The 16,494-nt window shown below is 32.8% G+C and overlaps 2 protein-coding genes across 3 annotated transcripts; both read left to right on the forward strand.

Annotated features, from left to right (window-relative positions):
- Nucleotides 1–2,407: 2,407 nt before the first annotated feature.
- Nucleotides 2,408–4,394, forward strand: LOC115992688 (glutamate--cysteine ligase, chloroplastic-like). Of its 2 annotated transcripts, XM_031116913.1 has the most exons (5): nucleotides 2,418–2,467; nucleotides 3,769–3,870; nucleotides 3,965–4,045; nucleotides 4,123–4,192; nucleotides 4,275–4,394. In XM_031116913.1, the coding sequence occupies exons 2-5, from the start codon at nucleotides 3,832–3,834 to the stop codon at nucleotides 4,361–4,363; spliced, it is 279 nt and encodes a 92-aa protein (XP_030972773.1). In that variant the 5' UTR covers nucleotides 2,418–2,467; nucleotides 3,769–3,831; the 3' UTR covers nucleotides 4,364–4,394. The 2 variants fall into 2 exon arrangements, 1 of the variants encoding a protein (XP_030972773.1); XR_004092619.1 differs by lacking the exons at nucleotides 3,769–3,870; nucleotides 4,275–4,394 and having other exon boundaries at nucleotides 2,408–2,467; nucleotides 3,965–4,268.
- Nucleotides 4,395–12,987: 8,593 nt separating this feature from the next.
- On the forward strand, nucleotides 12,988–15,626 carry LOC115988329 (L10-interacting MYB domain-containing protein-like). Its single transcript, XM_031111860.1, has 3 exons — nucleotides 12,988–13,324; nucleotides 14,394–14,726; nucleotides 14,816–15,626. The coding sequence occupies exons 2-3, from the start codon at nucleotides 14,394–14,396 to the stop codon at nucleotides 15,410–15,412; spliced, it is 930 nt and encodes a 309-aa protein (XP_030967720.1). The 5' UTR covers nucleotides 12,988–13,324; the 3' UTR covers nucleotides 15,413–15,626.
- Nucleotides 15,627–16,494: the final 868 nt, after the last annotated feature.

Raw genomic sequence — 16,494 nt, forward strand, 5'->3', positions numbered from 1 at the left:
CTAGTATGCATAGTTAGTGCCATCAAATAAAGGAGGTATGATTAAAGACTGTCCTCTATCCATGACAAACAGGGGTCAATGGATTAACACAACAAAGATTAACCCAAATCAGAGTGTGCCTGCTCTGATACCACTTGATAGACCAAAAACGAATTGACCCCTTGTGATAAATTAACTAATTAATTTAGCCAAGTGAATTAATTAAGTTAATTAACATGCAAATGCGTGGTAGCACAAACAAATCACCAATAAACTAAGTATGCAGTGGAAAATAAATTTGACACGGTGATTTGTTTACGAATGGGGAAAACCTAACGGCAAAAACCCCACCGGGTGATTTTCAGGTCACCACTCCTGAAATTCCACTATTATCACAACAAACGGTTACAAGTAAAGGAATCCCAGTACCTTATACTAACCTACAGTTGAACTCTTACCCCAATACCCAATTGGACTTGTTCTGTAGTGACAATTTCTCCTTTCGATGCACGGCTCCCAAGTACGTGACTAAATAATGCGCAGATTCTAGTATGCAACTTCAATCACCAACTAAAAAAAGTTGTTGGCTGCAAAGTTCTTTAGTTCATCCCAACGATGAAGATCAAGAAGATACTTGGTCACAAAACCCTACGGTGCACATACACAGCAACTTCTTCAAGAACGATGAACTAGAGTAAACTCTTTCTCCGGTTACAATTTGCTTGAACAAACTTTGCACAACACTTGTGCAACTTGTGAACTCTTTGATGGTCCTTTAAATAATCCTTTTATATATCTAGGGTTAGGAGAAAAGAAGGCCCAAAGACACATTCACGGATTCCAAGAAAACAGAATAGAAAATCTGTTTTTCTTAAACCTCAACAGATAGGAGGTGTCAAGTAGTTGTCGAGCAGGTGTCAAGAACACGGGCTGAAACAGCTTTCTTAAGCTTGATAGATGCAACTGTCGAGCCAGCTGTCGAGCTTTAATGAATTTGCACTATTCAGCTTGTTTCTTGGATAGACTTGAATAACTTCAATACTTGATCTTAAAACCTTGTTTCCTGAAGTATTAAAAACACCTAGATCTACCCAATTACAAGTAAAGTGCGTTTTGTCAAAAGATTAGCCAATTACATAAAATAGTGACATATGTTCTTAACAAGTGAATCACATATGTCCTAACAAAAGAAGAGTGGGGGAAAGAGAAAATATCACATAGGTAAGGGCAACAAGAGTACCGTTACCATTCTAGAAAAATAAAAAATAAAAATGATGTGTCGGCTCCACTTTTTTGAGTAAAAGGTGAGTTCCTAAACTGAAAACTAAAGCAAATATTTGAGCCAAACACATTATTGGGCAACTCAAGAGTAAGGCTGTAAATGAACCAAGTCGTTCATAAGCAGCTCAAGTTTGGCTCGATAAAAAGCTCGTTCATGTTTGTTTGTTTGTTTATAAACAAGCCAAACTTAAGCTTTTGTTTTAGGCTTGTTTAATAAACGAGCCGGGCCCAAGTAAAAAATATTGTTCATGAACAAGCTTGTGAACACCAAGGCTCGATACAAAAGTAACAAAACAAGTTGAGCCTAGGCTTATTTATGAGTTTGGTAATAAAATTGATATGAGCTTGACAAGTAAACTCATATCCTTCTAATACTTTAATTAATTATAAGTTGAGACCACTCATCCAAACCAAATAGGCTAGAGAGTAAACTTGATATAGGCTTGATAATATATTTGTGTTGGATCTCAAGGTCAAAAACATGATATTGAGCTTGAGTTTGGGCTTGATATTGAGCTCGAGCTTGGCTTGATTCATTGAATCAAGCCAATCCGAGCTGAGCTCAAGCTTTTATACTTTATAACAAGCTCAAGCTTAAACATTATTTGTAAGCTCGTATCAAACTCAAGCCAAGTTTGAACATTCTACTTTTGATGTCGAGCCGAGCTTGAACATTCACTACTCGACAAAACTCGGCTTGTTTACAGCCCTACTCAAGAGAATATGAGATATGGGTTAGAGTTTTAAGTGATGGGAATTAAATTTTGAGAACTTATGCTCTGTTTGGATGTTTAAAAAAGGAGGGGGAGTAGAGTAAAGAAAGGGAGAGTAATTCAATTACCTTATTTGGAAGTTTTTTAAGGAATGGGGGGGAGGGGTTTGGAGGGGTTTCAACTACCTCTAACCCCTCATTTTTAATTCTCCCAAATTGGAGAGATTTGAAGAGAGAATAGAGTACATAAATTATTGACCAAATAAATTACCTAATATACCCTTATTATATTAACAAAATTACAATGTTTTGTAACATTAAAAAAAAAATATATATATATATATATATATATATATATATATATATATAACCCACAAATTTCTCTCAAGCTCTCTCAGCTTTGTAACCCACAATTTCTCTCAAGCTCTCTCTCTCTCTCTCTCTCTTGGACTGTCTTTCACTCTTCTCTCTCACGCCTAGCATTCTCTCACAAAGGTAAACTCTGTTTTAATTTCTATTTCATGGGCTTCTTTTGAGTTGGATCAAATAACTATGTTCTTAAAATTGTGATTTTATTGGGTGATTTCTTATTAATTGTGATTTTATGAGGTAATAACATGTTATTTGTGGGTGGGTTTCAAATCTGATTGTTTTTTTTTTTTTTTTGGCTCAAATTTTAAAGTTTCAAAGTATTGCTCATAACGTGTTTGATAAAGTACTTGAGTGAGTCTAGATTGTGAACTTGCATAAATTTGTATATTGTAGCTATATATGGATCTGTGTTTCTTGTTTCTTTTTATCTAAACACTTGCAATCCTTTTAGTTCATGATATATGGATGAACTATGGTTAAACCTAGGCTTTGTGATTGTTTATTTTGTGTAAGTTTGATTTTATGGTCAAGTTTTTAATTATTGGTTTGAGTTTGTGATTTTTATCGGGTAATTTCTTGTTTTCTGTGAATGGGTTTCTGATTTGGGGTTTTCTTTTTCTTTTTTTTTCTTTTTTTACTAGAATTTTAAAGTTTCAAAGAGTCGCTCACAATGTGTTCAATAAATTGCTTGTTTGATTGTGTATGATCAAACTCACATGAGTTTGTGCAGCATCTCACTGTGTAGTTGTCTCTCTCTTTGCCTTTATATATATATATATATATATATATATATATATATATATATATATATATATGTCATCGTGAAGGAATCTAATGATTGAAACTAAACAATGAGTTATCGGGAGTTACTCAACATCATGAAAGATTTTCATATGATTAGATTGTGCCCTGCTCTATATAATTAATGACATATAAAACACAACCTGAGATATGCCAGGCTTATTCAATTTCTTCTGTTCCTCACTCTATTTACTTCCCGGTTCGGCATTTCCTACTCGCTTCTTGGCTATATATATTATGGAGATAATTATGTTGTTGATTGATTGATAGGATATGCAAATTATTTTATGTGGATTAATATTTTTGTTTGCATTTCAACTGCTAGCTTATCGGGCTGTCTTTGAAAGTAGTATATATTGGTACTACTGTTTTGCAACTACTGTTTCTGTTTGTGAGAGTTCTTGTTTGGATAATGGTACTATTTTGGTGCGTATACACATTTTGATTATTTGGTGGTCATCTGTTAGTATATGGTGTTGTTCTAATAGGAGAAATTTCCAAATCAAAAGTTAGTCATGTTTCTTCAATTTGTTTTACTAGTAGATGCTAACATATTAGGGAAATAGTGTCCAAGCACAAACTAACACTTGTAGATGTGTGTATACTTTTGGCATGTTGGAAAGTTTGGATTGTATTGCAAATGTTGATGTTGGAGTACTGAGAAGAATGTAAAGATAGAGCCAAGCATGGGGGGCTGTAGGCAAGGAAAAGTTCAATGTCTTTTGGTGATTTTAGTTCCAATGCTGATTTAGTTTAATTACATCTTTCTATGGAGCTAAGATGGCAAATCTAAATTAAGGTTTTTTCTTTTTTTGCTAGGTTCCTAAGACAGGTCTAAACACAACATTTCAAGGTGGCTTGTTAAAGGATGTAGCTGAAAGCGTTATAAAGTGGGCGAGGGTAATCTACACAAGATAAGATCAATGTCATTGCCGTCTTGTAGTTGACTATCTTAAAACCAATCTATTATTCTATAGGATGGCTTGGAAAGGAGAGGCATTGGGGAATCAATGTACTTGAATGAGCTAGCAGAGGATGTTATAACAGGTAACTAATCTGTAAAGCATTCATGTATTCTTTTCTAGTTTGAAAATATGCTATACATGCATGATTTTCTTAATTAATGCAGGTGTGAAACCAGTTGAGAAGCTTTTGCAGATGTATAATGAAAAGTGGGGAAAAAATGTTGATCCTGTGTTTGAGGAGCTACGCTACTAAGTTGAACTTGATTCTCATGACAAAACGCCTTTTTTTTTTCTTTTTCTTTTTTTGTGTGTAACTTTCTTGTTCATGTTCTAAATTACTTTTCCTAAATGGTTATGTTTCTATATTGCAAGAATAAATAATGACAGATATCATTCTGGATTTTTTATTATTATAAAAAACCTCTTATTTTAAAGTAAATTATTCTCCTAACTCAGTTCATAGAACGAGAAATATTATACTTTGTCTGCTTACATTCATCTTTTATGCATTTCACATCTGAGTGAAGCTATGTTGACCTCATTGGTGCTATTTTTTCTGGTTTTGTCTTGACCTGCCTTGGTTCAAGTGAGCTTTTTTTTTTTCTTTTTTTCTTTTTTTTTTTTTAAATTTTTTTAATTTTTTTTAATGAACGGTTCAAGTGAGATTTTGCTTTATTAATTAGATGGACGAGGCATTCTTAATAGGCTCTATGTTTGGCAAATTCCAGTATCTCACGTCATGATTCAAAGTGGCATTGGTCCCTAAACGGATAAGTATGGTCATGAAAAATAAAAATTTCAGTGTGTGAAATTTTGCATTTTTCTGAGAAATTATTGTCATGTGTTTTGGTTGAAATTTGTGTGCTATTGCTTAGTAGTTAGCAAGGATATTCTCTTGAGAATTTTGAGTTGCTTTCTTTTCTTAATAGTAAGTGGGCAAACACTTGAATTTAAATTACATAGTAGGATCCTATTTTTTGAGTTAATTCATAGAGCCACTCTCCCTATCCTTTTTTGTTTTTTTTGGGTCTCAATTCTTCTCCGAATCCTCAAAAAATTAAATTTACATACTAAGCAAAATAAAAAAATAAAATATATATATATATATATATATTAAAAATAATAATAGTAAATGAAAGAAACACTCAAAATTCAATATTTTGTTGATTTTTTTTCAGTAAACAAATAAACCAAACATTTTTTTCTTATTTTAATTATTATCAATTAAGGATAGTTTTTTTTTTAGTATAATAAAAAGGAGAAAAAATATTTAATCATAGACCAATGTTGATTATTTAATTCACATCAAGAAAAAAAATTATCAAAAAAAATATTGCATGCTATAGTCATAATTATTTAATCTAACAAATTAATCATAGACCAACGTTACAAGTCCATTTTCAAATAAAGGTAAATTTGTTTATTTAAAAATATTTAATCATTTCCTCTCATTTCTATCCTAATTTTTAAAACATCCAAACAAGGGAGAATGACTAATTACTCCATTCTCCCTTACTAATTTTAAAAACATCCAAACAAGGTGGAGGATAACCATTCCCCTCTACTCTCCTCCCCACTACTCTCCTCCCTCTCTAAACTTCCAAACAGGCCATTAGTTTTGAGTGATGCTCAAACCAAACATAGCTAGTGCCTCATACTACAAACTCAAATAACCAAAAAAAATTAGGCTAAAATGCAAAATTCACTCTCTAAGTTTCACTAGAATTCATTTTAGTTATGTAACTTTGTTTTCATTAATTTCAATCCTCTAAGTTTTTTTAATCATTAATTGTAATTTTTTTAATTAAAAAAAATTGAAGAAAAAATTTAAAATTTGGACAATTAATCGCAACATTTAACGGAAATTGACAAAGATTCCTTAATTTAATAAACTTAAAATTTAGAGGATTGAAATAAATGAAAACAACGTTTAAGAATTGAAATGAATTTTGGTGAAATGTAACGGGTGAATTTTACATTTTAGTTAAAAAATTATAAAGTAAAACCCAAGCATGAAACCTTTAATGCAAATGCTCAAATCTCAAGCCTCATTCCACAAAGTGTTGAGTTCCAAATAATATTATCACAAAAACTATCAATTCAAAACAACAATCACACAAGAACAGAAAATTTATGTGGAAAACCCTTTCTCTTTGAAGGGAAAAACTACGGGACAAACTCCAAATAATTTCACTATTATCAAATCAATTACAATAATTCTTGTATATGTCTCACAACTAAAGAAAAATCTCTCTTTTTTTTCTTTACTCTTACGCACACAAATTATCTCTCTTAAAGGCGGCAACACTTTGCACTGTCCTTTCTATTTTCTTCTCCACGCACAGCTCTCTCTCTTGGCTGCCTTCTTTTTCTCTAAGTGGCTCCCTCTTGGCTACTCTCTTTTTTTTCTCTTTGTGCAGCTTTCTCTTTCTTTCCTTTCTATTCAATATGCGGCACACCCACATGCTTTTTATACGCAAAAAAGCTTTAGCCGCCTTAGACTTCTTTTCCTAGCAAAATATGAATTCCTAACTTGACTTGAGTTAGGATTCTTACAAGTATTAATTATTAAACACAACTCCTACTTACATTTGGAGTAGGATTCTAGGACTTGTCAACCACGTTCATCTATTTCTAATTGAAATAGAATTCCATCAATGCATGCATGGCAAGCTCATTATCTTGGGCACAAATGCTACATGGACTGGACTTCTATTAGGTGTTGTGCACCTCCCAACAATCTCCCCCACCAGCCCATCAAGGAATGAGATCTTCAATCTAGCTTTTTAATTCAGATCCATGTCGGTCAAGCCAACTTCAAGCTTGACCTTCTTCATTATCTTCACTAGCACTGAGAACACCTCATCAACGTCAATATCTTTCACTCTTAAAGAATTTATCTAATCTTGGATTTCCTTAATCCAATCTCTTGGCTCCCTCTCATCAAAAGCCCAATTATTCTTGAAGCTAACAGTTCGATGTTCTCCAGTAGACCTCTTTTTATGAGGTTCAACAATCTCTAGTAGAGGATATTGCTCTCCCTGCTCAAGACCTCCAAGGTCTTTCACTTCATTATCATCCCATGTAGCCTTAGCATCTTTGCATTTTTCATCATCTATTACTTCCTCATCTAAAGCACTATTAGGCAATGGGAATTTCTCCCTCTTGGTATCAACACCATTAATGCCAACTCTCATCTGTGGAGTCTTCTCAAAATCTTTAATCTCATTGAACTTCTTTTTACTGGTCTTCACATGAGTCCTGTACATACTGCAACATGCATGTCCTCTTGCAACAACTAATGACCCCTTAGTAAGTTTTCATCTTCCATTACCAAGGTAGTTACAATAACCCGCTCGATCCATAGCCAATGTAGAAAACACATTCATCCTTAAATCTAGAACATTTTGCACATCCTTCAACCTTATGGTGCTACCAACATTGGTTTCAATGCACACATCATCAATTCCAACAATTTTCAAATAACTAGAATTACCTATCTTCATGGTACCAAAGTCTCATGCTTTGTACATGGTAAACAACCCTTTCCTACAGTGACAACTCCAGGAATTTTTCCCAAGGTGTTCCTAAAAATTTTTCTCAAGAAATTTTTTTTTTTTTTGGCACGTGGTTTTCTTATCAAATATTTGTCCATAATTCTAGTAAAAGAATAAATAATAAACTATAAGTTCATTTGAAATATTAATAAAATTATTAATTCTTGTTGTTTAGTTGTTTCATTAATTTGTTTGTCTTTTATAAACTATAATTCATTATATTGTTGTTTCATTAATTATAAAATTATTAATTATTGTTTAGTTTAACATAACTTAATTTGTTTGTCTTTTATAATGTATTGGTTAATTATACTGCTTTAATTATTGTTGTTTAGCCTAACAATAAACTATATTGCTTTAATTTATTTGTCATTAATTATATTGCTTTTAATTTGTTATATTGTTTAGCCCCATGTGCACATTACACTAAAAGAGCCATTGATTTGCACACTACACATGTAACACATCCCATGTGCAACACAAATGCACAATAATTAAAGCACTAACGCAGTGTAATGTGCAGCCCGACCCCCCATGTGCCCATCTACCCCCACCTCACTCAACAAACAAGCACGCCTCATGCCTGATGAGTGATGCCCCCTGCCAATCAGAAAATTTCACAATCACACATTACACTAAAAGACAATTAATATCTCACCAACACCAACACACTAGACACACCAACACCAACGGATAAGATAAACTAATAAAATCCAAATTCAAAAAGTCAAAAACACAAATCAAATCAAAAAAAAAAAAAAAGTCAAAAACAGACAAAATGACAAAACATTAATAAAGCTAAAGTTCGGCCAATCAAAAGAGAGAGAGAGAGTTAGTCTTATTAAAGAATAAAGAGAGAGAGAGAGTTTAATTCATTTCAAATTTTAATTAATTTCATATTCAGTTCAGTTCAGTTCAGAGAGAGAGAGAGAGAGAGAGAAAATGAAATACCTTGAGGGAGGGAGCACCGGAGCAGCCGAGCAGGGAGGCCTGAAGGCTGAGGCCGCTGAAGTAGTGACGAGGCGACGTCGCAATGAGCAACCTGCCGATCTCTATCCTCCAATGAGGGTTAGCGACAAGCGACGACAATGTGGAGGGGTGAGCGAGCGATAATGACGATCTAGACTGGGCCGATCTCCGACGAGTGAGCTGTGACTAATTCGATCTCCGTTTGTTGGCTAGAGGCTCAAGCAGCGTTGCTCTGAGGGACTGAGTTTAGGTTTGCTTTAGGCCTTTAGTGGTTTCCTTTTTCTTTTTCTTTTTTGATAAAGCCTTTAGTGATTTCTGATTTAGACCTTTAAGGACTTAGGCGTTGCTCTGTTTTCCTTTCTTTTTTTTTTTTTTTTTTTTTTTTTTTTTGGAGAATCCATGGTTTGTAATCTGTTGGGCTTACCGTGGGCTGCCTCTATTACAATTTTTTTTTTTTTCAAATTTTAGTTCAATTTTTTTTGGGCTTTTTTTTTTTTTTTGGCTTGAAAGTAGAACATATATTTTTTTTTTTTTTTTTAATTTGAAGGTGTTCCTAATTCTGTGATTGAGGGTGTTCCTAATACAAAGCAAATATAAAAATTAAAAAAAAAATTCAGGTTTTTTTTTCCAGGTTAGGGTCTTCCTAGGAACACCCTGAGTTGCACGTGGCATCGCCATTGCTTTCCTAGGGATAACATGGTGGGAGACTACCAAATCAACAACCCACTCAATATCATTATTAGCAACATGCTCACACTTTTGCTCTTCAACAAAGAGCACCACAACTTCCTCAGCAATCACAGCAGCTATAGTATTTTTCTCATTATCATTCTTTTTATCTTTGCCTTCAATTTGTTCTTTATTCCAATGCCAACAATCTCTTCTTAAGTGACCCTTTTTTTCCCACAATAGAAGCATTCTCTAGTTTCCTTGAGCTAAGATCTATCTCTTGATTGTGACCTATTATTTAATTTTCGATCATTAGGACCTCTACTTCTACCTCTGCTCTTGTTCTTCATGACAAAAACTTGATCTTGTGCATTGTCTATATTCACATCTCTCTTGCGAACTTCTTCACTTAAAATCAAATCTTGAATATAATCATATTTGATTTTACTTTTCCCTGCAGAATTACTCACTGTTATTCTTATGGCTTCCCAACTGTTTAGTAAAGAAGCCAAAAGAATCAATGCACAAACCTCAACATCAAATTCAATTTCCATTGGGATAATTGATTTGTGATCGTATTGAACTCATTCAGATGCTGTGCTACAAGAGTGCCTTCTACCTTCTTCAAATTGAACAACTTCTTCATCAGATGCACCTTATTATTCGCCAATGGCTTTTCATACATGCCAAACAGAGCCTTCATCAAATCCATGCGGTCTTCTCCGTCACAGCATTATGTGCAACTGATCTTGACAAAGTTAATCAAATAACTCCCAATACCTATCTATCAAGAAGGTTCCATTCTTCCTCCTTCATAGTTTCAAGTTTCTTCCCTAAAAGAGACAGATGCAATTTATTCCCATAGAGATAATCTTCAATTTGCATCCTCCAATATCCAAAGTCTGTTCCATCAAACTTTTCAATTCCTGAAGCCTTGCCTTCTTCTTCGGCCATCACTTTGACTCAACCTTAGCTCTAATACCACTTGTTGGGTCCTAAATAATATTATCACCAAAACTATCAATTCAAAACAACAACACACAAGAATACAAAATTTACGTCAAAAATCCTTTCTCTTTGAAGGGAAAAACCACTGGACAAATTCCAAATAATTTCACTATTATCAAATCAATTACAATAATTCTTGTGTATGTCTCACGACTAAAGAAAAATCTCTCTTATTATTATTATTTATTTATTTTTGCTCTTACACACATAAATTATCTCTCTCAAAGGTGGCAACACTTTGCACTCTCCTTTCTATTTTCTTCTCCACGCACAGCTCTCTCTCCTGGATGTCTTCCTTTCCTCTAAGCGGCTCTCTCTTAGCTGCTCTCTCTTTTCTGTTTGTGCGGCTTCTTTTTCTTTACTTTCTATTCAATATGTGGCACACCCACATGCTTTTTATACACAAAAAAGCTTTAGCCACATTAGACTTCTTTTCCTAGCATAATATGAATTACATTTGGAGTAGGATTTTAGGACTTGTCAACCATGTTCGCCTATTTCTAATTGAATAGAATTCCATCAATGCTTGCATGGCAAGCTCATTATCTTGGACACTCATTCTACATGGGTTGGACTTCTATTAGGTGCCGTGTACCTCCCAACACAAAGGCACAAACCCCAAAATACCTATAACATAAAATTTTAAAGGTTCTGTTTGGTTGGAGGAGTGGAAAAGTGGGAGAATAGAAAGTAGAAAAGTGATATAAAATTGGAAAGATAAAAAAGATTTAGTTTTCTCTTATATGTGTTTGATTGAAAGGATAGAAAAGTGAAGAGATGAAAAACTTTTTTATTTGGTTGAGGAGAAAAGCGAGAGGATGGAATATGTAACTTTAATAAATTTACTATTTTATCCTTATTACATTAAATAAGAAAAATGTTATTTATAATCAATTAAAATTAATAAAATTACATCTTATAAAAATTAACACATTACACATGTTATACTATTTTATTTTTTTTTATTTTTTTTTGTTATTATGTGTGTGTGTGTGTATATCATATACTATATAATAAAAGTGGGGTTTAGAAGTCGTGGTTGCATCCAAGTGGATGCACCAAATTGTAAAAAAAATTTAGATTTAAATATATATATATATATATAATTCTTGTTGTTCTTATCTTCTTCTCCTATAATTTCTAAATTGATAAAAAAATCTTAATTTGATTACAATTCAAAATCTTCATCTACTCCTTTTTTTTATTTAAATTATATTTACTACATGTAAAAAATAAAATAAAATAAAAATCAGCAACAATCTTCATCTATTCCTTTTTTCTTTTTCTTTTTTTTTTATTTGAATTATATTACTTCATGTAAAAAAAAAATACCCTTTAAAAAAAAAAACAACAACGTATTCAACAGCAAAATTTTCCTCTTCACACATGTGACTTTTATTTTAGATAATTATTGTAATATCTTATTAATTCTTATCAACTTATTTGGATAAAGTTATGTTGGCAACAAACTATTCTTCTTTGTGTGTGTGTGTGTGTGTGTGTTTTTTTTTTTTTTTTAAATTTTTTTTTAGGTTTTAATTTCTACATTAATTGATAATTAAGTTTTTTTTTTTTTTTTTAAATCTATCGTAGTTCCTTACAACCATCAATCACGTTTTCTTTTTTTCTTTATTTTTTTATGTTACGTTCATATCAACATTTTTTTCCTTTCATATTATTCTTATGACTTTTTTTTTTCTTTTTTCATAATTCAAATTGCATCAATTCTTTTTAACTCAAAAAAAAATGTAAATAAATCACCTTTTTGGATAAAGTTATGTTTTTCTATTTATTATTTAAGAATTATTAAATTTTTTATTCTCTCCTACAACAAGGGTTCCATTTGTATTTGTGTTATGTTTATATGTGTGTTATTATATTAAATTAATTTCTTGAGTAGTAAATTTTTTACTAATAAAAAGGAGAATAATTGAGCAAAAGCACGATGTTTAAAATATTTAAATTTTAGCTTCACACCTCCACAAATTATGAGAGTTTGAATTTAAGTTTAGTATTGATTTTACTTTTTAATGACACTCTTATGAAGACAGTTTTCTAGAGATTAAACTCTATTAGCTAAAAGTTTATTTGTTCATATCAACTTTTTTTTCCTCTTCATCACTATATGAATTATCCACAATTTTTATTTTGTCAATACACTTTTTTTGTCATCAATTTTAATTTAAGTGTTAATTTATCTACTTTTAAATTTTTCAATCCACACACTTGAAAAAGTTTTAAGTTTAACAAATTTCAGTTTTTTTCATGAGTTAAGAGTTTTAGTTTAGTATTTATTTCACTTTTTAATGACACTCATATGAGGAGTTTATTTGTGAATTTGGTTACAAAACATGTAAAGATCTCATATATAATCATCTCAAGTAACTTTACTCCGCACGTAAGTTTAACACTTATTCTTTCTTTGTTTACATTATGCATTGGGAAAGTCAAAATAATGCTCATAAGCCTCAAATGCCATGTTTTATCTCCTCAAAATGCCCATTCATTTTCAATTTTTTCCTCTCATAATTAAAGCGTTTTGGTAATATATAGGTTATACTACTAAGTGCATACTGTCATTAATTATTAATATAGTGACAATTGATCTCTTCAAAAAATATATATATAGAGCCCGTTTGTTTAGGCGTATTGAGAGAGCTAAACGCCCGTTTATCAAATCGCAGAAATTAGCAGATGTTTGGCTGGGCGAAATTTGTGGGATTGCGTTTTTGAATCAGCAGATTTTCGCGTTTCAGGAAAGGCAATTTCCCGTTGCGATTCCGATATCGCGCGATTTGCAAATCGTGATTCCGCCAGAAATTTTTGCTGAAAACCAAAAATAGCCTTCAGTCTTCTCCCTTTACCGTTGTGTCTCCAGTCCTCTCCCTTCACCATATATATCCTCAGTCCTCTGCCTCAACGCATCAGCTTCACAAGGATTGGTTCTCTCTTTAACGTTTTTGCTCTGCTCCGTGTATCGACGTTCTTCATCGCAATTCCAGCCTTTCCAGGTAACTATTCTCCATTACCCATCTTTGAAATTATGATATAGATTTGGGCTTTTGGCATGTTGGTTTACACTATTTGAACTCAAAATATTAGAATTCAGAGATTTGTTGCTGCTGTTGTTGTTTTCGCTCTACTCCGTTTATCATCGTTCTGATCCACCAATTACAAAATCTTAGTAGATAGGGAAAATTTCTAGTTGATGTTCAAAGGAGATATGGATTCTATCTTCTTAGCATTAGTTAATAACAATTACACAGTATGATGAATGTTTGCCTCAGAAGAAAATGTTGGAACACTGCCCTCTGTGGTTTGCTAGTTTTTGAATGTTTGCCTCAGAATAATCTTTTAGAAAAGATAAAATGAACTAAAATTCTTATGCTGTCTTTTGCTCAGATCTTATAACTCTTCTTGGACACTCAAATTTTAGTGGTTGTAGTGATATATTAGATTCTAATGTGGCATTGCTTACCCTGTCTTGCATTTCAGTTGAATTTTTCCTTTTAAGTGATTATTAGAGAAATTCAGTTGGGTTTTGTGCATTGAGTGGCTGTGATAAAAATTAGAGTTTTATGGTTCTGTTGTTAACATAAGTTGAAGTTTTTGGTGTCCTGTTGCCATTGTGTGCTCTAAATCTTATGCAATCATCTTCACATGTCTCTTCCCTTGCTAATAGTACTGGAAATAATAATCACATTTTCATATAATCTTAGTCTTGACTCATCAACCAACTTATCAATTTGTCTGATTCAGGAATACAAAACACAGCCAAAGAATTTCTCTCCATTTTCAACTTTGTCACCATTCTCTATTGATCAAAGCTTTTGAGCTTATATTTTATCACATAGACCATTTGTACTAACCATATTTTATCACACAGAAACAGTTATTGTAAATAGATCATTTGTATTAAACGTCTTTTCTATGTTTATAACTGATAAGGTATCAAGATTGTGCTAGTCTTTCTTAAAGAACATCTATTTTGTGGAACACAATATTGTCCTTAAAACTTGAGGTGAAACTGTTTGATTATTTGGCTGAACATTAATATTAACAAACTTATGTTTTTTTTAGATGGGTAAGCCATCCCAAAATAGCTCAAATGTTAGAGCTCAATGGCCATCAAGAGTAACAACTATCTTTTGCGAAGCTTGTGTGGATGAGGTATTTAAGGGTAATCGACCTAATACCCACTTTAGTAAAAAGGGTTGGACAAATATTATAGCAACTTTTGAAAAGAAAACTGGAAAGGAATATCCTAGGTCGAAGTATAAGCATAAATGGGATAGTTTGAAGAAAGATTGGGTACTTTGGAATAAGTTGAAGGGAAGTGAAACTGGATTGGGATGGGATGCAGCCAAAGGAACAATAGCTGCAACTGATGAGTGGTGGGAGAGGAAACTAATGGTATGTTTTGTATAATCCATTGTACATATTTTGTATTAGTAGATAAACCATGCTATTTGAGTTATTAATGAAACTATTCAAAATTGTAGGAGGTTCCTGAAGCTGCAAAATTTCGAGAGAAAGGTTTGGAGAATATTGACTTATTAGACATTATGTTTAAGGACATTGCGGCCACAGGAGATTTAGCATGGGCCCCCACTTCAGGTGTGTTACCTGATGATCTTGAGACACCTAAGGAGGGGTTAGGTGATACTTCTGCTGACTCATCTTCTCCAAATGATGACGATGACGTTCATGAAGATGAGACTCCTAACCCCACACAACCACCTAACCCAACACAAAAAAAAGGAAAGAAGCGAGTTTTACCATCATCCACACAGAGCAAAGGGAAGAAAGGAGGAACGGCATTACAGTTGACACAACAACTTAGTCGTATCTGTGATGTTGTGGAGTTAAGGAACTCAGCTTTTTCAGTGGAGCCAAGTAGTACTATTCGTAATGTCATGGAACGCGTGTGCACCTTAGATGGCATTGAGAAGGGTTCTGAACTCTACCTTATGGCAGCACGTATTTTTCAGAAACGAGAGAAGAGAGAGATGTTTGTCGTGATGGAAGAACCATATTTACAACTTCAGTTTCTGCAAGAGGAGGCAAGATTGTTAGGAGGGCACTACTTTGGCACTTAGGGCGTTTTATGTTTTATCCTTTGAATAATGTTTTATGGAAGAGAGAGATGTTTTTCATGGTTTGTTGTTTTATCCTTCGAATAATGTGGTTGTTAGGGTGTTTTAACTTGTTGGGCTGTTAGGGTGTTTGAATTACAAAGATAGAGTGTTACATGGAGGGTAATTTTTTATATGGTGCTTTTGTAGTGAATCTTATGGAACTTTCTGAATTTGATTAGAGGTCCTCAGTTTATCTAATATGTTTGATTGTTTAATGCATGCACATATATATATATATATATATATATATATATATATATATAGTTTACCACTTACTAAGAGTAAATATATAGAAGATTGTGAGGATTAAGCCATAATACAGTCACTGTTCACAGCACCAATGCAGTCCTGGGGAGATTAAACATATGGTCATTCTATCATGCTCAGCTATTTATATGCCTAAATAATTCTCTTAAATAGTGGTGGAATTAGATGTTTAATCTTAACTCTCATGTTAGTTGCCATAAAGGGAAAAACAAATTTAAACAAGACTCATGTTAGCCTCTGTTATTGAGCTTCCAAATTACCTACTGCATAGTTAACCGTGGGGACAAGTATGATTTCCTTGTGTTCTCAACAGCTCAGTAGGATGCAGAAGTATACAGCCCCTACATATCAAATCAAATCACCTGGTTTCTCGATATATACAGCAAGCCAGTTTGAGTGTTTGACTATGTTGACTCATATTAGCCTGTACTTGGTAGCTAGGGTGTGTATTTTTAATTTTTAACATGGTTCTTATCCTTATAATTAGTATGAGGAAAGGTGTAACAATGAAAGTGCATATATTCTTCTTTTCAACAGCTGAGAAGGAAGCAAGAAATTGAGTTTCAGATTAATTATTGTATTCCTTACTCTAGAATTTGTGTTATGCCTTATGCTTTATGTAATGACTTTTAAAATCTCCTTTAACGTGGAGTTTTAATGTGCTTTGTAACCTGTATTAAATTGATTGTGAGATTCTTGACAGTGATGACAACTCTGGTTGGAATATTTCCTTTTTAGAATCTAAAATGACTTCTGAACATCGCCTTTTGCGAATT

Source organism: Quercus lobata, chromosome 5 (assembly GCF_001633185.2).
Source record: "Quercus lobata isolate SW786 chromosome 5, ValleyOak3.0 Primary Assembly, whole genome shotgun sequence".
Taxonomy (NCBI): domain Eukaryota; kingdom Viridiplantae; phylum Streptophyta; class Magnoliopsida; order Fagales; family Fagaceae; genus Quercus; species Quercus lobata.